Source organism: Amphibalanus amphitrite, unplaced genomic scaffold (assembly GCF_019059575.1).
Source record: "Amphibalanus amphitrite isolate SeventyFive unplaced genomic scaffold, NRLGWU_Aamphi_draft 000378F_arrow, whole genome shotgun sequence".
Lineage (NCBI taxonomy): Eukaryota > Metazoa > Arthropoda > Thecostraca > Balanomorpha > Balanidae > Amphibalanus > Amphibalanus amphitrite.
Genome location: NW_024881872.1, coordinates 285,001 through 307,819, shown reverse-complemented (window position 1 = coordinate 307,819; position 22,819 = coordinate 285,001). Strand labels below are relative to the sequence as shown.

General features: G+C 46.2%; 1 protein-coding gene across 3 annotated transcripts in view; it reads left to right on the top strand.

The window, feature by feature from the left end:
- Positions 1-22,819, top strand: part of LOC122389983 (sodium-coupled monocarboxylate transporter 1-like) — a 24,583-nt gene continuing 1,764 nt past the window's right edge. The window contains exons 1-15 of one of the 3 annotated variants that reach the window (XM_043382542.1): positions 271-555; positions 12,886-13,133; positions 16,811-16,970; positions 17,184-17,249; positions 17,394-17,445; positions 17,909-17,976; positions 18,195-18,349; positions 19,308-19,448; positions 19,833-20,051; positions 20,358-20,485; positions 20,781-20,836; positions 21,178-21,264; positions 21,719-21,927; positions 22,190-22,406; positions 22,814-22,819. The exon at positions 22,814-22,819 is cut by the window's right edge and continues 127 nt beyond it. In XM_043382542.1, the coding sequence (XP_043238477.1) occupies positions 12,895-13,133; positions 16,811-16,970; positions 17,184-17,249; positions 17,394-17,445; positions 17,909-17,976; positions 18,195-18,349; positions 19,308-19,448; positions 19,833-20,051; positions 20,358-20,485; positions 20,781-20,836; positions 21,178-21,264; positions 21,719-21,927; positions 22,190-22,406; positions 22,814-22,819 (1,803 nt within the window). In that variant the 5' untranslated portion in view covers positions 271-555; positions 12,886-12,894. Of the gene's footprint in view, positions 556-12,885; positions 13,134-16,810; positions 16,971-17,183; positions 17,250-17,393; positions 17,446-17,908; positions 17,977-18,194; positions 18,350-19,307; positions 19,449-19,832; positions 20,052-20,357; positions 20,486-20,780; positions 20,837-21,177; positions 21,265-21,718; positions 21,928-22,189; positions 22,407-22,813 lie in introns of all 3 variants that reach the window. The other 2 variants (XM_043382541.1, XM_043382543.1) reach the window with 2 other exon arrangements.

The following is a 22,819-nucleotide window of genomic DNA, read 5'->3' as shown; positions in this document are numbered from 1 at the left end:
CATGCCTCCAAAGCATTCATCTACATCAGTGGTGTCCAGGGCCCGCGGCAGAGAGACTTCTCGGACACTTGCTCACGCCAGTCTGTGAGAGTCTTACGGGACACCCACACCAAACAATTCGCCGTACACCTGTCGGAAGGACGTCTCTCTGGCCAAGCGCCAGTCAGAGTACCACTCAGATTTAATTACGGTTTTGGGAGCGGCAGCCACGCTGCTGCTTGCTGTTACCACGGCAGGCAGGCGGGGCTCGGGGGTGTAGCATGCCGGCGCACGCGGCCCCTGTTTGCAAAGAGCGCCCGGTCGGGGTAGTGGTGAGCGGCGCGGCGGCTGCGGTTAGTCGAGCGCCAGTACCGGTCCGCACGGGTAGCGTGCTGTTTGCAGCAGGCGACCAGTCGTTTGGTCGGCTGTCTGACCACAAACTGCTGACCGCTGACCACTGACTATTGACTGCTGGCTACTGACTGCTGATACCCAGCCTGCTAAGCGGCTCACCTCAGCCTTCAGAGAGAAGATCGCCCACCAGGGACACTGCCAGAGAGCGTCAAACCGGTACCGGTGAGCACTGTGACCGAGGGTATCCCTCCCGTGCAGAGGGGAGAAAATCCCTCCCGTGCAGAGGAGAGATAGCCGGCTAACGACTCATGAGCACTGGGCTGCCGTTACCGGATAATTGGATGATAGGTGGATAGGAGGCAATTGATAGCCAACAGTTTTGATTCCGATTTTTGTGAGAACTTCTTTAAGATATTCTGGGTAAAGTGGAGTCATATAAAGGCAAGGAAAACTTTAGATATGGTTATGGTTGGTAATGGTTATTACGCTATGCTATCTGTGATGCTGCTATGATTGGCTAGCCAAGCTAGCGTGTGCGTTGCAGTACGACATGCTCTAAAATGCGTTTGAACGGCAGTGTCGGCTTGTGATCGCTCCATGCTTATTTCACCTCATGAATTCATACTTCTGATATTTAAGGAAGGAAACACATCGATAAGTCTGATTAAAAATAGCAAGTAGTTGGTAAATTAATCTGTTTGCTCCATCTCAGCAATGTGTTACCAGCCCTCTGAAATTTAGGTCACCCATGGTCTGATTTATCAGCCATGGATAGTCGACTACAAAATGTTCAAAATGTTAAAAAATGTTCCACTCCTCAGAAGCTATCAGTTGACCGGAGCGCTAAGTTGTGCCGTTGATCACGCAATTAAGCGTGTCGATTGTGAGCATTGGGACAAAGCTATAATTTGTGAACTCAGCCCGTGTGATGCGGCACAGCCTACCACTCCAGGCAAATAATTGCCTGTGAAAACTGGAACTTCATTCTGTAGTCGATTAGACATCTGGAACATGACTGACTGTCGAATTAACACATCACGCCCCATGTCTGCAATGTGCATCCGTTGGTATAATTGCACAACGGTCACAATGATCATAACGAGCCTGTTCGAATTCCCTGTTTTACATCATCTGATAGAAAACAGGCATACACTACATGGACATTGCACTGGTCGTCTGCATTGTGCAATATGTAAATGGCAGACGACAACTTATATCGGCTGACTTAAATAGTCATTGGCCTCAAATATGCTTGCGATTTGTGTAAGCAAATAAGGTCGAATGCAAACTCAAAGCTTCCCTCAGCCAAAAAAAAAAGCTTCCCTCAGCCATTTTTCACTCATGAAGTGGTAAGACCCAATGATTTCAGCAATTAATTTAGTTGGTTTGATTGTTTGTGAACAAAGTTCACACCGACGTTCACATATCTTTGACGTTTTAGATAGACGTAAAAAAATAAAATGTTTTTTTTAATATGAGTATAATATGAGACCATACCCGACGATTTAGCTGATGGCAAGTGATAGTTGCATATTTGATTTTAAGCCTCATTTAGGAACGCGTTCATTCTTTCTTTCTTGTCAATTCCCATTGTCCCTTTCACAAGCAATTGATCCACAACAAGTGACCTCACTCAGATGGGGAAATGTCAGCAGCCAGTAAAGCTGATGCTTTTCACACTCTCAATGGATACTAAAGCTCTCAGACCTTGCTTACGATCCAGTGAATCAGGCTTCAACTAAAGGTCACGAGCGCCCAACTATCATGCATTATCGCATTGTTTTTAATCGCATGCATTGTTAGTACGACCGATATAACGATTCCATGCTGACATCATGCATTCGTTAACCAGGGGAACCGGTGTCGCCCGGTCTAAAAATAGACCTAGGCTGCCGGTTCCGTGACTGGCCATGTCCAGATCCAGAGAAACTGTCTGGCCCCAGTCCGCAGGTGGCGTGCTCGCGTAGTTCTCATGTGATCGTCTTACGACCCGCCGAGTGTAGATCTGCTCGAGACTGGGCTCCATTTTCGTTATCTTCTTGGTAACGTATTTACAAGGTTATGTGTTTACTGCGTGGTGTGTTTATAAAGTGACATGTTTATTGCGCGCGTGGCACATGTGTTTAGAGTGATGGGTTACAGAGACCTTGTGGATGTGTGTTTCTATGCGCAGTGCGTGTGTTGGGGTGTGTGTATGGTAAGGGTGAGCGCCAAGTAAGGCTCACTGTGTTTATCTGAGAAGGCGAGATTGGGGTCGTTTACTGATAAATTTGTATTCTTGTAATCAAAACATTCGGGCGCATGAGTCAATGAATTTGAAACCATTGATAATTAAATTCTTTTTACTTGTTTGGTACATCAGTTTTTCAGATCTTTCATATTCTTGCTCAGATAATTTGTATGGCTTTTTGTTGTTGGCTGATAAGCTTGCTAAACAGTATCATTTTATAATTCTGCATATTTTATAAGATAATACCAGCTTAATTTCATTTAATGCTATGGGCAATAGTTATCATCGCAGCTTGAAAATGTTGTAATAGCATGCACACCACGAAAAATAATTGTCCGATCAAAACCGTATCAAAGTCCATTTACCCATGCATGGTTTGGGTAGGCTTCAACGTCGCGCCATGTCGATGTTATTCTCTAACTCACTCCCCCCGCTCCGTATGTTGACAAATAGACGTTAACGCCAGCAAGCTTCTACCACCAGTGAACGTCCAACTCGCCTCCTCTTGGGCAGGTCATGTCAGCATTGCACTCGACTCTCTCATCGCCCCATCGCGTTACTCCAGCGCCTCATACCACGCTATTGCATCAGGGTTGTAGTGGGGCTCATTCACCCCACGGTGCGGGCCGTGCCTGTTGACGACCAATCACGGGCTTGGCGTGCCCAAGGGCAAGGTCACCCCGCTGAATTGCAAGGTCTCCCGAGCGTAGCGCCCTCGCCCCGGCTCCCTGCGCCGTTACACGTCATAGCCATTCCCCGCCCGGCTATCCGCCACAAATGCTCCTGCGCCATTACACGTCCTACACTATCCCCCCGCGCCACTAAACGCCACACACCGTTCTCCCGTACCACAAACCACCCCCACACAGGCTTCCTGCGCCACTATACGCCACAGTCGCCCCCTACGCCGCGCCTGTGACAGCTGCGCCGGCCGGCCTGCAATCTGCATTAAACGCGCGACAGGAGCCATAGAGAAAGGTCTCGAGACCGCCTCGGGTCTGGGAAGACCGAAACGGCAGATATGCACAGTGTGTAGTCTGCGCAGTTGCAGGCCGGCTGCCTTCAAAGTGCAGCAGCCTCTCAGAACAGATTGGCAAGGCATGACGCAGTGGACACGGTGTGGAACGAGCCGGAAGGTCCTGAGGGATCCCGAAGGTCCCGCAAGAGCCGATGAGGGTCCCTGGGAATTCCACTGAGAGTCCCTACACTGTCCAGGGTAACGCATTTTCGTGGTGGTGAGGGTTCCCAGGTAGATGAGCAGTGGATTGCGCAGCAGCCCAACAGCATGTTGCCAGTTTCGCTGCGGCTTACAACAGGTCGGGCCGGGGGAGGAGCGGGGATAGGGAAGGAGGCAAGATAGGGCGGTGGCCGAAATGACGGATGAGGTGGCGTTGCAAGGCAGGATAATGGGCGTTGGAAAAGGCACTTATGGATGGAACGATAAGAATTATTTTCTGGAAATGCTTAGACTTTCATCCATTGACCATTGTCACAGTACACTGAAGGGCAGACAGAGATGGAAAGTCCCTCGCGTAACTAGGAACCGCCGTCTCCCCGAGCGAATAGCCTGCACTGAAAAAAATAATGACACCTAAAAGGGGTGTTTTTTGAAGCGTACCAAAAACGCGCAGTTTTCTGGAGTCCGATTACACCCGGAATCAGACACTTTCTAGGGTATTATGACACTGGTTGAGGGTGTATTTTAACACCGTACGTCGTCAAATGATTCCCGGAATCATACGCCTTATGGAATAAAAATACACCCCAAATCAGAGTCATAATACTCTAGGAAGTGTCTGAAGTGTCTGATTCCGGGTGTAATCTGACTCCTGGAAACTGCGCGTTTTTGGTACGCTTCAAAAAACACCCCTTTTAGGTGTCACTTCAGGGAGTAATCGGATCTTGAGGGTGTATTTTGATCCCACACGGTGTATGATTCCGGGAATCATTTGACGACATGTGGTATAAAATACACCCCAAATCAGAGTCATAATACTCTAGGAAGTGTCTGAAAAGTCTGATTCCGGGTGTAATCTGACTCCTGGAAACTGCGCGTTTTTGGTACGCTTCAAAAAACACCCCTTTTAGGTGTCACTTCAGGGAGTAATCGGATCTTGAGGGTGTATTTTGATCCCACACGGTGTATGATTCCGGGAATCATTTGACGACATGTGGTATAAAATACACCCCAAATCAGAGTCATAATACTCTAGGAAGTGTCTGAAAAGTCTGATTCCGGGTGTAATCTGACTCCTGGAAACTGCGCGTTTTTGGTACGCTTCAAAAAACACCCCTTTTAGGTGTCACTTCAGGGAGTAATCGGATCTTGAGGGTGTATTTTGATCCCACACGGTGTATGATTCCGGGAATCATTTGACGACATGTGGTATAAAATACACCCCAAATCAGAGTCATAATACTCTAGGAAGTGTCCACGAACCCTAACTCTAGCCGTCTATCCTGTCCAGTAACGACCGATAACATTGATATCGACTGTCGGTCCGTGTACAAGAGCAGCTGAGGTTTTCTGTGCGTGCCCTCTGACAGCTTTTCGTTGTTCCCTGTGAGGGTGCTGGGACAATTTACTCAGGGTCGCTGTTCAGTAGCAACTGCGGGTCCCCGTACAACTAACCAACATACCCATGGGTATGTTCTGCTTCTGAAGCTTATAGGAACGATTAGCCAGACTGCAACGAGACTTTAAATGTAGCTTACATGTGTCTTCACCCTTGCAGCTACAATTTTATCTATTGACGATGACGTCTTCTTTTCAATCAGTCTTTATACCAGATATTGTCAAATGATTCTCGGAATCATACACCTTATGGGATCAAAATACACTCTCAAACAGAGTCATAATTGCAGTTGTTAACCACGTGCCGCAAATAACAATACATGCATGTCATTCTTTATTTTATATGCAACAATAAATTCCAAAACATTTGGGCACGAAATGTATGGCGAAATCTAATGAAAACTTATCGTAAGGCTCATGGGTCCGTGACTCCATTCACCGTAAGGAATTACTCACATTTCAACAATGTCAATGTTCCATCAACCGGTGATTATTGCTACTTACTTAGGTAGAGTTATTCTGCTGCTTAATGACATAAAAACTTACCTCCGTCTCCATGGGGCGTTGCTATCTTGTCCTACTTCAAAATTTCGCCGAGTGCAGGGCGCCTCGTTATTTAAATACGCATGTTGAGCAAACTACAAATAAAATCTGAAGTCTATCGTTAAAGCACTATCACTTGAAGTAAATCTACACTTTAAACAACGTTTGGCGACATTACAAGCGCGTTAATTCAAATAAGTTCCTCTCCCCGCTCACACCACACGCACCCACGTGGGCACACTTCCGGCAACTGAAGTCAACGGCTTTCCTAACGGTTTTCCTGCAAGGTCGAGCTATTTCATCTTCGTGGCGGACCGGCATGGCTAGAACACAAATGACGTCACACGACAATGCAGCTTGCTGATTGGCCGGCCATTGACTCAAACCACTGGACCTGAGCTGTGGTTCGCACCAGGGTTACAGAGTCAGAGTCAGAGTTGGGTGGAGTTGACAGTTGTGGCCGGAGTCAGAGTCGGAGTAGACTTTGGAAGCCGGTACTGGAGTCGGAGTCTGAGTCACCGAAAATCAATTGATACCGCAGCGTATCCGGACAAATCTTTGCATGACATTTCTTCGTCGCGCAATTCTTCGTCCGCAAAACTTCGTCCTCTCATTTCTTCGTCTCCGCCTTTCTTCGTCTTGCATTTCTTCGTCTCGCATTTCTTCGTCTCGCATTTCTTCGTCTCGCATTTCTTCGTCTCGCATTTCTTCGTCTCCGCATTTCTTCGTCCGCGCATTTCTTTGTCTCGCATTTCTTCGTCTCGCATTTCTTCGTTTCGCATTTCTTCGTCTCGCATTTCTTCGTCTCGCATTTCTTCGTCTCGCATTTCTTCGCCTCGCATGTCTTCGTCTTGCATGTCTTCGTCTTGCATGTCTTCGTCTCGCATTTCTTCGTCTCGCATTTCTTTGTCTCCGTATTTTTTCGTCTCACATTTCTTCGTCCGCACATTTCTTCGTCTCCGCATTTCTTCGTCTCGCATTTTCCCACAAATCTTCGTCCGCAAATTGACAGTGCAGCCTGCTGATGGGGCTATTGCCTATTTCATCTTCGTAGCGGACCAGCCATGGCTAGCACCAAACATGTGCATGGATCCGAGCGATGGATCTATGATCTCAGTGGATCTCGAAGCAAACTGCAGGTAACAGGTTAGAATCTATGATCCCATCGGATCCGTCGTGAAAAACTCATCTTGGATCTATGATCTCATACGATCTGACGATAAATCAAGAACATGGATCTATGATCTGAGTGGATCCCACCATGCACAACATTTGAAACCATGTTTTAAAGGGTTTCTGTATCAATAAGTGCCACAAAACTATGGATTATGACGTGCGAGCACATAAAATCACTCAAACAGAACGGTTATGCGTTGCAACAAGTGTTTTTTTTTATTTCTGTGCTGACAAAAAATAAGTGAGGATCTATGATCTCACAGGATCTCAAGCAAAAAATGAGACTCGAATCTGTGATCCCTACGGATCTCTCGATAAATTTGAGAGCTGGATCTATCGGTTCCCCCCCCCCTTAATTGAAGATGTTCCGCCGCTATACTGCTATCATGAACCCTATGGGTGTCATTTCACTCAGTTGAGCGTTTTCGTAATCCGTGACTCGCTTATTAGGTGTAATTTGACCCTCAGTGGTGCCATAACATTTCCGGTGTCATTTGAACCCAATGGGGCTCAAATGACACCGGAATATTATGACACTACCCAGGGTCAAATTACACTCAATAAGTCATTTGTACGGAATATTATGACACCACTGAGGATCAAATTACACCTAATAAGGGAGTCGTGGATTGCGAAAACGCTCAACTGTGTGAAATGACACCTATAGGATATAAAAACTCCTCATGATAGCGTCAAAAACGCTTAGATGTGTCATTTTACACTGACACCTTGCAGGATCTTTTGACACGACACCTAAAATGGGAGTCAAAATTTTGGGAGTCAAATGACCCTTGGGTATGTGATTCTGACCGAGATCAATTTACACTAAAAAACGGTGTATGGACACCGTTTTTCAGAATCGGATTACACCATGGGTGTCAGTTGATTCCCAAATAGGGGATCGTGATTCCCGGGGGGAGTAATTATTTTTCTCCGTGTGGGACTTTATCGGTCGGTCCGCAGATCCAGAAAGCAAGGACCAGTTGCCGTCTCCTGGGACCACAAATCAACGACCAGCCGGCGTCCTATCACCCCCACAGCCAGACCACTCTCAGATTCCAAACCGGTTTGTCCCAGCACCCACCGTGCGGCGGGCGGCTGCACCAACAAGATGCGATGCTGGGTTTGCACACACCAGCACAGCGGAGGTCAGCCGTGCCGGTCTGACGATAGCGAAAATTGACCATTCTGGACGCCGCTCGACGGCTGCTATCGTGACGTCATACACTCGCTGCATAATCGCGATGCGTTTGACGTCATTCGCCTACGTTACTGTGCACTGCGCAGTGCGCAGCTAGGATATGGTAAATACGGGGTTGCCGTATTAGAGACCCAAGAGGATGAGGTGTGACAAGAAAAATATGAATTGCTTAACCAATTTTTACATGCCAAGCATGTTAAGTTATTTATGTAGGTTAGGTGTTCTTAAGCTAATTGGCAGTTCACATGTTGCCGATTGCGGGTTCATGAAGCAGATAAATCTAATAAATATAAATATGCAAAAATGATCAATAACATGGCAGAAATGTAAGACTTTTATTGTAAAATAGGCCAAATATGAGAATGAGCTTTCGCTTTACAGCATCATCAGATTTTTATATCTGTTCATCTGAGGGGCGTCGCCACGGATTTTTGACTGGGGGGACGGATTGGCTGACTAAAACCCAAAATTTAGTTAGTTTACCGTACCATTTCAGGCCTATGTACTACTTGTAACGCATACACAATACACATGTTCTCATGTTCTCACGTGGAGGCGTTATTAGTCACACTCTTCTCTACCTGTGCATGAATTGGCGGTGCGAAGCGCCGCGAAAATTGGCAAAAACTCTTGGCAAAACAGTCCCAAAACGCATAAATTTTGCATCCCGCGTAATAAGTTTGATACCAGGACAGTTAGGGTCTGGTCACCAAGTCCAGCAGCAGCAGCCCTGCCTCTAAAAAATCGTGTGGTCCTCTGTAAACCGCTGTCAACCATAGGTACAGCTTTTTTCCAACTTCTGTGCAGTGTAGCTGCAGGACTGCGGGGTCGGAGTCGACTTCGGTCGTAGTCGACGGTTTTGGTCGGATACGGAGTTGGAGCCACCAAAATCGTAACAGACTTCAACTCTGAAGTCAGAGTCAACGTCATCCCCGAGGATGGGTCGAATAAGAGCTGGAGATTCTGTTGGCTGTGGTGATTGTAGGGGTCATGGTAAGACCAATGCAGGGGCATACTGAGCATTACGTCCTCCTGGGCTCTCTCAGACCAGGACGAGGTCCTCTCACCCTCAAGCATCAAGCGCTCAAAGGCCATGGTGATACCTTCTGCTGTCGGATGGCCTCGAACGGGAAGAGGGCCGTTTGAGAGTGAGCTGAAGGTCTTGACTATTACGAATATCCTATGTAAAATGTGTGGTCTCTGCAAGCTGTTGTCCTACTGCACTCTGAGACTTTGGGACAGATCTTCAGCCCTTGTTGGATATGGTCGCCCCTACAACTGGAGCTTTGGCTCCCTATCGAGGACCTGGGACGGACAGTCCAGAGCTTCACCTCGTAGGCAATGTTATCTTTTAATGTGCCAAGAAACGTTCAAAGAGACAAAAGCATCACATCGCATGTTTTTTTTTTTCACTCCGATGCGGGCCGAGGGATGCCGTGGTCGGAGATGGAGTGGGGACTCCGAGCGTTTTTTTTTTAAGCCGGAGTCGGAGTTACCAAAATCATCTACTCCGCAGCCCTGTAAGCAAGGGTCTAATGTCAGCAATTCGCAGATTCAATTTGTATACGAGTAGGTATCCGCAATTTCATCCCAAAACGACAATACACCAATGTCGTAGGTCACTTTTTAAATCATTCATGGGGATATTTTTGCGGGGACGTCCCCCCGGGTTTCTCGACTGGGGGGACGCGTCCCCCCGTCCCCCCCGGTTTCGACGCCCATGGCACTTCATCATGGCAAAAAGCACCATCTCACATATTATAAATCTAATAATTTGATGCTTCTTTTGTAGTCTTGTATGCTATTTATTTATATCCCACTGTAATATGGTGGCTCATTTTTTGCCTTTATTCCAACAAAATGAATAATGAAAAGCGCCAGTAGCTTGTCATATGCACTAACGTTGGTAAGGTTATTACTTTCACCATAGGTCCTTCGTTTGAAGACGCTTTCTTGACCCTTTGCAGAAGAACGGATCATTAGCATATGTAGCGTCGGGATCAGATTCATTTTTAAGAAGTTTCTGCTTCGATGATTCAAACTTAGATAATGAGTTTTACTCGCAGTCTGTATATTTACGTGCAGCGTGTTTAAGTCTTTCGAACAAATAGTTCCATTGGAATGCATATTTAACCAACGTTGGGTACAAAACAATGAAACTATTTCCCCAACAGTTCACACATCATTACCTTGATGAAATCATATATTTACTAAACTACTATCCTGGTCGTTATGCTAATTCCCTCAGCAGGATGACATAAAATAGCCTAAGCAGCACAAATCAAGTAAGGATATTTCATATTTAATGGAACAGCCTCATGTTCAAAATTCTAAAAATTGCCCAAAGTTACAAAGAAAACTTGAATATATTTTGGGAGCGTTCCTTTATCGGTTCAAGTGATAAACATGAACTGATTATATTTCATCATAATCCAATACCAAACCGAATAACCGATCGCGCCCACCCACCCAACCGGTTATCTTCAGGTACCGTTTTGTTTGCCGCGTATCCAATCTGATAGCTCTCCCAAACGGTGGTCTGGACTGCGGTCTGTGAAGTGACGGTCCGCGAGCCGTGATCCGCCGTCAATGCCAGACGCTGCACGGTCACCACATGGCCCCGCGTCATGCGGGACTCGGTGGATGCCGCGCGTCCACAGAGCGTCCACAGAGCGTCCACAGAGCGTCCACACCGCGTCCACAACGCGTCCACGAAGTCCACCACATCTGCTAGCCGGCAACGAGCCGAGGACTATCGAGTGCGTGTGGAGTCGGCATGTTTAGCAGCATTGGAGAGGCGCAGATGGCTGATAAACTTTCGAAAAAGTGTTGGATAATAATAATAACCAGCAAGGCATTCGGTGAGTATGGCAGTTGCTGAGCCACCATCGGAGTTTCGGATAAAGCTAGCGCAAAAGGATAAAGTCGGGATTCCAAGCGAGGCGCATTAATGACCGTTTCACCACAAACACCATAAATACAGGCGAGCAAAGTGTGCTAGCCTGCAGTTAGCAGAGAAGCCGCTCTTGATTACCTATCTGATATTTATTGAAATGACAGATTTACGCATTTCATAAAATAAACCATGATCATACCAATTTCGTATGTGATTATGTACTTGTGATGATAAACAGCGTATAAGTGAACTAAGCCGTTGATGCGCAATTACAAGATTTGCCAGAAGTGCATGAGAACCAAGTCTGATAACATGCATACTGCATAGATAAAGCATCTAGAAAAACAAAGTGCTGTAGTAGTTCTCGACTTCCAGAGTACCGGAAACGATATTAATCTTGAACAGTGATGTAGGTAAATGCTAGGCCATATTTTCTATTTTTGTCACCGGCTTCTGCAAACAGTTGCCCCGCTTCGTTCTCAGCATGCTTGGTAAAAATTGCTTATGGAGCCTACTAGCTTGCATAATGCATAATATTTCATCTGTAGGCCTTTAATCTTCAGGCCATTGAATATAAGGCATAAAGATACCTACCCCTACAAATTTTGATACTTTGGAGTGCTATGAATTGATGAAAATTTGAGATTGAGATATTCTTGAATGAGGTAATAAAAACCAGCTATATGTTGGCGCAGAAAATGACATTGTAATTTTGCATCACCCGCGCCCCGCGGGGGGCAGAATCTGCCCCCTCCCGTTTTTCGCCAATAACTTCCAAACGCGTTACGCCAACGACGTCAAACTTTCAGTACCTTATCATACATCCATTTAAGACGTTTCCTGAAAATTTGAGCGAGATCCATGGGAATTTTTTTTTGAGAAAATGACGTTTTAGCAACGTCATGTCCGCCATTTTCGCCTCAAAAAAGGCAAAATTTCAAACGCCGCTAACATCTTCATTTTTAAAGGAATCAAGACGTAACGAAAAGCTCATACGTGATTCTACTTTGTCTATCAAATGGCTATCTCGGTTGTTTGAAAATTTTGAATTTTGGCCCATTTTTTTCTAAAAAATAACTGACTTTTTTGGGAAAATATTTATAAAATCCAAAGTATATCGAAAAAAAACGGAATATATGTCGGAGAAGTGGTCTATGTGCACCTACAAACCAATTGTTTGAAGAATCAGATCAAAAATGTGGGAGTTATTCAAAATTTAATGACGTCACGACAAAATTTTTGAAAAATGAATTTTTTGGAAGTTGTAGAACTCGTACGGAAACAAAAAAATAGGACCATTCGATTCGCCGTGAAAAACTGCATCAGATAGACACCTTTTAGGCCTTAACAACCAACTTCAAACTTTGACCTCACTTGACCTGACCTTGACCTGACCTCGACCTGAAATTTATCCAGATGTGGTCCATATCACTTATTGAGTGTGCCTATTGATTTCTATGAACAAAATGGCCCATAAAACATGTGTCGCACATGCCCTTTTCTATATTTCGTTTTTGGTGACCTGACCTGACCTTGACCTTGACCTTTGCATGACATTGTATGCAATGAATATTGTCTTGGTAGCCTAAGAACACGTTTTGGGCAATCAATCTCAGTCCATTCTACGGCAACTACGGTGCAAGGCCGAAACTGAAGAAACTTGCATTTTGTACCCTTGACCTGACTTTGACCTGACCTCTGACCTACTTAAGCAAAATAAATTGGGCTCTTAAGATCCACCTTGTTGAGAGCTTTCGATTGCCGTTTTTCCCGTCTTTCTACGACCACCGGTTCGGAATTTAGACAGGGGGGGGGCAGAATCTGTCCCCCCCCCAGCAGGGTGCGTATGGCTGAATAACCCAGCGGGGCCGGGGTTCACTTCTACGTCTCTATAATTAGCCACAGCTCTCACCTGTCTTTGACTCCCACAGATCTTCAAGATGGCGACGCCCACGGCGGCGGCCGGCTCGGCGGAGCACCTGGGTATCAACGTGGAGGAGCTGATCACACGGTTCTCGGCGCTCGACTACGCCGTGTTCGGCATGCTGCTGGCGCTGTCACTGGCCATTGGCGTCTACTTCGGCCTGTGCAAACGCCATGAGATGACGGACGCCGCCGGCTACCTGCTCGGAGGACGGAACATGGGCGTGCTGCCAGCCGCCATGTCACTCATAGCCAGGTATGTACATGTTACAGTTAGTATGCGAAATCCGTTAGTTTGCAACGCAACTAGTTTCGTTGCAAACTACCTGACCGGCCAGGTAGTTTGCAACGAAACTAGTTCCGTTGCAAACTAACTGACCGTCCAGTTAGTTTGCAAACTAACTAGTTAGGATGCAAACTACCTAGTTACTTTGCAACGGAACTAGGTGTGTTGCAACGGAACTAGTTGTAATGCGAAATCGACGAGGCAGTGGCTCTATTTGTCGGTTATATTCATCTTTTATGTAACTTTTAACAACTGTTGTTAAAAAAGCTGTGTTTTTCTAACGGGTCACACATAGACATACGAGTAGGTCGGGCATGGTCACATTTATGGATGAAACAGTGAATAACCAGATTCGACTACATAATGTGACCATCACTGGCGGATCCAGAGCAGGGGCAGTTCCGGGGGGCATTTTGCGATTTTGATTTTTTTTTTGCGGCATACACTAACAACAGTCACCACCGCCGCCGCACAGAACAGAACTGAACTGCATTGTCCCATTGTCCCGTGTTCCGGGGTAAGCGTGCGATCAAGAATCTGTCTCACCGGCCGACTCCTTCTCGACTCGCCTAGCCAGGTGACCTAGCGGTGCCGGGTCATTCGGTAACAGCGCAATGATCAAAGGGCATGTCGCGTCACAGACTGATCGGTTGTGGAGGTAGGAGCTCGTCAGCGGCCTGGTTCCTGAATATTCCGAAATCGGCAGCAGAACCTTTACTTTCCGCTTATGTCTACGCATTTATGGTGATCACTGCAGCGGTTCCAGAAAGATGGTCTTAACCCGCGCATAACTGGGATATTTTCCATAACGCGAGTGACTGAGGGGGTGGCTCTCCATAGACCCCCTCTCCTATCTCCGAAACTACTGGGCCGATCGTCAAAATTCAAACAATGTCTAATAGCCCTGGAAAAACTGTCGGGTGAAACCTATTTTCATTGACTTCGAGGTCACCGATGACGTCACAGGTTGGGTCAAAGTAAAAATTATCGGCATTTTTTGCTTGTTCACAAGTTAGGCTCTGGCCGCCGACTGACAAGTCCGATCAGGCTGATTTTTGGTTTACGCACTCCTAGATATATGCCTTAGATACCCTGAGGGTACCGAACTTTTACTTCGATTTTTTCAGGTCAAGGCCAGGTCATCCTAGGTCACGAAAATTGTATATCATGTATCGGTCACGTGACGCATGTTTTATGGTCCATTTTACATGTAGATTTCGAAAATAATGTCGTATGTGTCATTTGAGGTCATTTCAGAGGAATGTACCGGAAGTCAGGTCAATTTCAGGTCAGAAAATGTCAAATTATGAAAATAAAATTGTTCAACAAAAAAGGTGCCTATCAGATGCAGTTTGAGCTCAGGAACACGATGGTGCCATTTATGTTACTGTACGATGAAAAAAACGTACTGAAAAATGGCTTTGAAAAATATATAATTTTAAACTTTTGACAATATGTAATGCAAATAACTTGGCTGTTTTTGAAGATATTGAATCTAGCTTTAAAACTAAGCTCTTGAGAGCGTTTGCCGTAATTCAATATGTTGCATCAAAATCGGCCGTCACTCTGACGTCATTTCCGGCCAAACTATGGTAGCTAGAAAGTTGAATTTTTTAACACAAGGTGTCAAATTGATGCCGCTGAGGGTACTGCAAGTTTCGTGTTGATCCGTAAAACGGCTTAGAAGATATTGCCGAAAAACGGGAAGGGGCTCGGCTCTGTAGAGCCCCCCCCCCCCTCCCCCCAGTCATGTGCGGGTTAAACGTTGCGGGAGACATAATCCCAAAAAAGTCTCCTAATTCCAAAAACCTTTCGGATTTTGATTCCAATCCTTACACACGGCTGTGCAGTCTAAAACAAGTATTTGATTATAAAAGTTGTAAAGTTTTCGTTTCATTCTCATAATAAGCAAACATTTGTCGCTTTCGGACGCTGCGTGGATGGCGGAGCGATTTCGGGCGCCCTCCCCCCCCCCTCTGGATCCGCCATTGATCGTAACGTTATGTAGTCGAATCCGGTTAATTCACTGTTTCTATCCTAAATGTGACCACCCGTCTTATGTCTAGTGTCACCCGTTAGAAAAACACAGCTTTGTTTTAAAGCCCGTTGTTAAAATTTACATTAAAGTTGAGTATAACCGACAAATAGAGCCACTGCCTCGTCGACTTCGCATTACAACTAGTTCCGTTGCAACACACCTAGTTCCGTTGCAAAGTAACTAGGTAGTTTGCAACGTACCTAGGTAGTTTGCATCCTAACTAGTTAGTTTGCAAACTAACTGGACGGTCAGTTAGTTTGCAACGGAACTAGTTTCGTTGCAAACTACCTGGCCGGTCAGGTAGTTTGCAACGAAACTAGTTGCGTTGCAAACTAACGGATTTCGCATACTAACTGTAACATACATACATACCAGTACGGGGCAGAGACTTGGTGGTTCGTGATGGGGTAAAGTAACTTTTGAATGACTTTAACAATGTGCAAAATGATGTCTTGACGTTGTTACACTCTTACTGGCATTTCCTTTGGCGTAGTGAAAAATGCGCGTCAAGCGTAAAACCAAGAAACGCATTTGCGTGTCAGACGCAACTGCTATCTGCCAGACGACGTGATGAGCATGCGCGACATAACTTTGCTATCACCATTGTTTTAAACAAACCACCGTTTACCTCTCTGGCCTTACTGTAAAATTACGACACACAGTTTCCGTGGACGGTCGGTCTCTCAATTGCGTCATTAACCTTGCAATAGTTCAAACAAGTAGCCATCTGGAGCCTGGCTACATCTTTCATTTTCATGCGCATTTATCGTTATACAAAAACTCGCATGCGGTCTTAAATAAACTCTGAAGATCCGTTTAGAATCCTGCCCGGACCAAAAGTCCTTGAGGTGCTTGCAGTGGAGGTTCAGTTGGGGGTGTCTGGCGCCGTTTAACGCTGCACTAGACAGGGCACCAGGCAAACTATTTACCCTACATTTACATTGGCGCAAACCCTGTTGACCTGCGTCTGAAATCCCCAGCGTATGTTCCGTGTACGGTGGAGAGCGGCCAATCCCACACAGAGCTGCTGTCTCTGTGATTGTTATTGTGTGTGCTACTGCAGCCCGCTGAGGCTCGGTTTCGTGAAAGAGGTATTTATTTGCTGACATCGCAGAGAATTCTCGCACAGCAGTGCTGCAGGGCAGTTTTAAGTTAGCAGGGGCATGCCTTCTCTGACGCATACCGTCTGCTTGGTCGAGATCATTTTTACAGAGCTTTGCACTTCAGCAATGCAAGCCAAATCAACAATGCAATAAATGTGGAATAAAACCGGCTCCAGAAAGCGCATGTTTACTTTTTATCCAGCCTGTTTGGAATAGAGTTCAGATTCAGCCTTATCACAAACTGCCAGCCACTGTATTGCTGCGCTTTTTCTGTATAGGTACAACACTCATTCACCAGGCCCTGTGAACCCAAAAATCACTCCGTAGGGAGTTTTGTCTCGTTGAGATTGCTAAAGGTCTGGTAAAACCAATATGAAACAAAGACTTTAAATATTTCGTTCTATACATGAAGTTTCAAAATGACTTTTTTAGAGTCGCCAACCTCTGACAAATAGCTTGTGAACTCCTATCGCAGTCGCTGACGGCACCCGGTACCTGGTCCACAGTTTCATGTCGGCCATCACGCTGCTCGGCACGCCAGCCGAGGTGTACCAGTACGGCACGCAGTACATCGTCATCGGCTTCTCCTACCTCCTGGTGATGCCGGCCGCCGCCTACCTCTACATGCCCGTCTTCTTTGACCTGCAGCTGATCTCGGTGTATGAGGTCAGTATCTAACCCACAGAATGCCATTTATCTATTGCTTTGCATAAGTGATAAATGACACAAACATATTGATGCAGATAATGACAAATCCTATTTACTGTGAGCTCCAAAACAAGTAGAATATGGTACTTTCCATGTCTTTGAGCTGTGGTTGGGAATGCCGTGATATATTCATAGTTATTAATGACACAATATATTGTCTCATCGTTTCAGTATCTCGAGAGACGATTCCATCGAATGGTTAGAACCCTGGGTGCGATTCTCTTCTGCATACAAATGGTAAGCTGTCAATAGCCGTAATTATGCTATGCACTACGTAATTCAGTGCTTGGATCACCACTGGACTTCAAACATTGAATTTTAATGCCGCTATGTCGACTCTGCTGTCGACATGGTTCACCGACATTTTGCGTCTTTCCTCAGAGTATTTACATGGCAATCGTTGTGTACGCTCCATCGCTGGCGCTGGCACAAGGTAATGCAGCCGCGCATTGGGCAATACCCTTTGTGTGTTGACGTCGGGTCCCGTTGGGTTCCCGCCCCCTTCCTCTCAGTATGCCCCGTCATGGTTCATACTGCGTCGGTGCCGCTTTTGCGCCACTCCCTGTTATTTAGCTATGCTTTGTCATGAAAGTGTTGAATGCTCATGTGGGCTCGTAATGCCTACCCACTGTTTCGCAACCAGGTAGTGTATGTTAATTGCTCGTAATTGCAATATGCTGCAGATTCCTATTGCTGGTTCCCACAAGAAACTATTTCTTACGTAGTGACCTGGAATGTTGAAATTTTTAAACAGCATCTGCATTGTGAGTTCATGTAATTATTCCTTGAATAACAAACCAATGCCGTCAGTTTGTTTCCACCTGTGTAGTCACCAATAAAATTGTCACTGGAGTGGTTGACGTGCTCGTATGTACCGTTTTGGTTTCTATCCGCAGTGACGGGAGTGAGCGTCTACCTCTCCGTATGTCTCATCTTCTTCGTCTGCATTTTCTACACGGCGCTGGTGAGCTACGATACCTAATGCTTATTTAATTGTTTTCTCTAGCAATAAAAAGCAATCTTATTGACATAGACGATTGCAACTCTGCACCATCTCAATATCAGAATTGTTACCCGATAGCTAGATTTGAAAGCAAACAGGCCTCATAAACCCAAAGTATGCATTGCTGGGAGGTCATCCTAAAAATCGAGACATGACCTTGCTCCCCTGCCTCTGTCCAGGGCGGGATGAAGGCGGTGCTGTGGACCGATACCATCCAGATGATCATCATGTTCGGCGCCATGCTGGCCATCATCATCAAGGGCTCGCTCGACGTCGGAGGGTTCGGCAGCGTCTGGCACGCGGCCGACGAGGGCGAACGCCTCGAGTTCCTCAAGTAAGCCGAATTCACTGTATTCACAAATCAGGCATATTCAAGAAACGTACTCCCCTGAGTGCCCTGAGCCCTCACTATAACAGTTTTTTTTTCTCAATGATGTACCCTCGTAGAAATTACAAATACATGGATATTATTTTCTATTGGGTATTATAAATTATAAATAAATGAATATTATTTTCTATTAGGTAATATCTAAAATACCGTAGATTACATCAAGCAGTAACTCACATTAAAATTGATGAATAGACGATTATAATAGTATAATCATCAAGCAATGCGTTATTTCCGAACGGGACGGGACGGGTAACGTCCAAAAAACATGATCATATGGTCTCACCATCATATGATGAAGGCTCAAGGCTCGTCCACAACTAGCGATCGCAGTGACCTATCCAACACTCGTTCAACTGAGGCCTGCACAACGGAAGTCCAAATTTAGCCGGGGCGGGGTGCGTTAACCAGCTGAATGAGGGCCGGTTACTTTTCAACGAGCTTCCAGTGACACTCTCGTCAACGCAAACGCATACGTGACTCACTTTGTGGCAACAGAGCGGGACGGGATAGCAGGGTTGATCTCGGCAATGTTACCGTTTGATGTAAATCATGCATGTAGTGTGCAAACTGCAAAGGAATCATGGTCGGTAGAGGTGAGATTTTTTTTTTTTTTTATAAATTTAGTCCGAACCTTTTGATAGGAAGGATTCACAAGGACAGAGCCACCGCTAAGCGAAGTCCTTAGAGATGTCCTTACAGAAAAAAAGAGAACGTACGAAAGCGGAACAATAAATATAGACGCAATGTATTCAACTTCATTTCACTTCATATTTTTGTGAATTTGATGTGCTTTGGTAATTAGCAGCCCGGTAATATCGCTGTCATTTTAGGCAAACCATTCAAAATCTCATTATCAAATTGCCTTCGTTACTAAACCACTGCCATTGGTTTGTGTTTGCAGCTTTGACCCGAGCCCGGGGGTGCGTCACACTGTGTGGACGCTGGTCGTGGGAGGTTACTTCACCTGGGTCACCATCTACGGTGTGAACCAGGCTCAGGTGCAGCGCTACCTCTGCGTGCCCACCAAACGAAAGGCAGCGCAGTGAGTTGGAGAGGAGTCGGGAGGGACGCAGGGTCCCTTCGGCCTTAGACCCCGGCCACTTTTTATTTCGTCCCAGTTAGCTTTGATTTTATTGTGTTTCAGTAATAATCGTTCTAAGCCTGGTTAAACGCCTGCCAATGCTGCTCTCCATGTAAGCCCCTCGGTGATGACTGATGGATTGAGGTTATTGAGATGAAAGGGAGGGCAGCGTATTGAATGAACACAAACCTCTACTTTAAAAACAGCTATCCTGCTTCAAAGTATCCCAAACAGCTGATATGATAATGTATACAGAGCCGACAGATGTAAACACTGCGACTCTCTGAGACACCGTCTGTCATCCACCCTGTCTGCCTGACCTGACCTCGCACTGTGCGCTCGCAGCGCCATCTGGATCAACCTGCTCGGCCTGCTGTTCCTGCTGGTCGTCTGCAGTTACGCCGGGCTGGTGATTTACGCCAAGTATCGCACGTGTGACCCTCTCACCTCTGGCTCCGTGTCAACCTCCGACCAGCTGTTTCCGCTGTTTGTGATGGACACAATGGGAGAGATTCCCGGCGTGCCGGGACTGTTTGTGGCCGGAATATTCAGCGGCGCGCTCAGGTGAGGAGGTGAGGGAAGGTCAAAGGTGGCTGCCGCCTAGATGGCGCTGATGGTGGCGAGGGTGGGAACGTGTCGCTGTATGCAGTGCCGACTTGGCGACGCTGCTTTTCACGAGATGGAGTTAAACCCGTCCAGTTAAAATGATAATTAACATAACGTGAAATCATGAGCTACGAAAGGAAATTTGCACTCTGCTACCATTTATCTCCAACTTGTCTACCAATATACCTACGAAGACCGTGTAATCTGCCCGAGACCCGAGCACTCTGGCCAAATCACTAAGTAGTTCCTTCCTCACATTGTCAGCACTGTGAGCTCGGGCATCAACTCTCTTGCGGCCATCACGCTGGAGGACTTCATCATCCCCAACAGGAAGGAGCCCCTCTCGCACGAGCGGCAGGCACTCATCACGCAGGTTCTGGCCGTCGTCTTCGGTACGTTTGTGAATCGAGTTAGAATAGTGAGTTATGCCTAGTTCAGAATCACTTATTGTAATCGTGACTGCGAGGTGGCTGTGATACTTGGCGAGCTGTTTGGATAAAGATGGACGGTTTAATAAGTTGATTTTAAACTCTGTTCATCTGCCGAACAACTTGGCTTGCTTCTGACGAGGGCGGTGGTTTACCAAACGTTACATTCGTCATAAACATAAAACTGGCCGAAGCAAAATGTTCAGAGGTCATCGAATATTGCGCTTACTAAAGTGAAAATGTTCGTTTTTGTCGACAGGAATTCTGGGATTCGTCCTGGTCTTCGTAGCTGAACAGCTTGGAGACATTCTACAGGTAAGCCATGTTCAAATTATATATAGGTATTTGTTTCCCTACATATATACATAGGTACCAAATCATTCATGTTTTTAATATCTCGTTGACTTTCGACGATGGCATGTAATAAATGTGAGACAAATGGACTCTCATACTTCAGAGTTGGTTAGAAGCCTGAAATGCGTGTCAACATTGCCCTTAACAGCGTCCGTCACTCGCCCCAGTCTCCAGCGATCTAACGTTAACCTCAAGCCATGCGGCACAGTATACCTTCAGGCGTCTATTACTAGCGCCATCTATGAACGGGGAAATAAGTAGCCACATCATGACCCGGCGTTGGTCCGATTGTTTCATTACAGGCAGCGCTCAGTCTATACGGAATGGTGGGAGGTCCTCTTCTCGGACTTTTCACCCTTGGGATGTTTTTCCCCTGGGCTAATTATAAGGTGAGACTCATAGTAATTAAAACATATGCATCATATGCGCCTCATGTTTTATTATCGTGAACGTCAAGCGCTGACGTAAAAAGTGCTTACGTACTACGTAGAATGTGCTGTATTAATCCTCGTCGGTACGTATCAGACTACATAAATGCCGTCATAATTGTCACATGCTTGGGTATCACAGCATGAAACTGTCTCCCTAATGATAAACGGCCATTGATCACGGAAGCAATCATGTTTTTGTCAAGCTACACTGCAGGATTGCATATTTTCCCAAATTCTATGGTCTTTTCTGTCTGAAACTAATGAAGCTGATAAATTAATTAACCTTCTAACTTGCATACATGATATCTCACACTCTTATACACATATTTACAAGCACCAACATTTTCAGAAATGTTCTGACAACTATAAATTAACTATCTTTATTTCCGCTCTCACTCTGTGTCTCCCCCAGGGCGCCATGTCGGGAGTCTTCTCCGGGCTGTTCGTCATCTTCTGGATCGGAGTCGGCTTCCAGGTGGAGAAGGCGTTCGGCAGGATCCACATCCCCAAGCTGCCCACCTCCATCGACGGCTGTCCGCGGTATAACAGCACTGAGGAGGACGTGCTAGACCTGGGGACCACGCCGGTGACGGGCCTGACGACCACAGAGGAGCCGGAGCTGTGAGTGGAGACTCGACTGGGCGCTGTGGTCGGCTCAGCTGGGTTATCATGAGGGACTTGAGGAACTTCAACCTTTACATTCTCATTTACATGTATACCATCCTTCAGCGGTTATCATGACGCTTGTTGTCGGGCTGGACGCTTTGTAAAAAGAAGCTTAAAATTGTTATTAGCATCGTCAATAAATTTAAGTGAAATCTGTGCTGTGATTGGTTCTTGATTGCCCCATCGTTAATTTTATCAATGCCCTTGCTTCGCGCAGGGAGCACGCAGCCGGCCCGTACTACATGTCGTACATGTGGTACTCGACGGTAGCCTCTACCGTGGTGGTGGTGGTGGGCATGCTGGTTAGCCTCGCCACGGGAGCGCAGGACCCTCGTCGGCTCGACCCTCGCCTCATCATACCGCTGGGTGACAAGTTCAAGTTCCTGCCGCAGCGCTGGAGGAATTTCCTCAACTTCGATGTCGGCATCAACTACGTAAGTGATTCAATGTGCTTGATAGTGAGTATGCGGTGATGGTTATGTTACGGTGGTTGTGATTTCATTCGTAACTATTACCACGCATTACTGTCAAATAATGATGTTTCATGTCATGATGGTGGTGGTCTACGTCACAGTGGTGGTGGTGGTGGTGGTGGTGGTGGTGGTGGTGGTGGTGTAGGTCACTAATGTGGTGATTTATGCTCTGCTATACAGGCGATTGTTCAAGTCATCATGGTGGTGGTTATGTCGTACTGGTGGTGGTTAATGTCCAATGAATGCTTATAACTACTTCTTGGTCAATCGTCTTCCACAAGTGAAGTCGATCACATCATGATCACACCCCCTGGTTCGTCACCGTACGATTACTCCCCGTTTCACTGTCTGTGTTCGGTGGGCGGCAGGAGTCG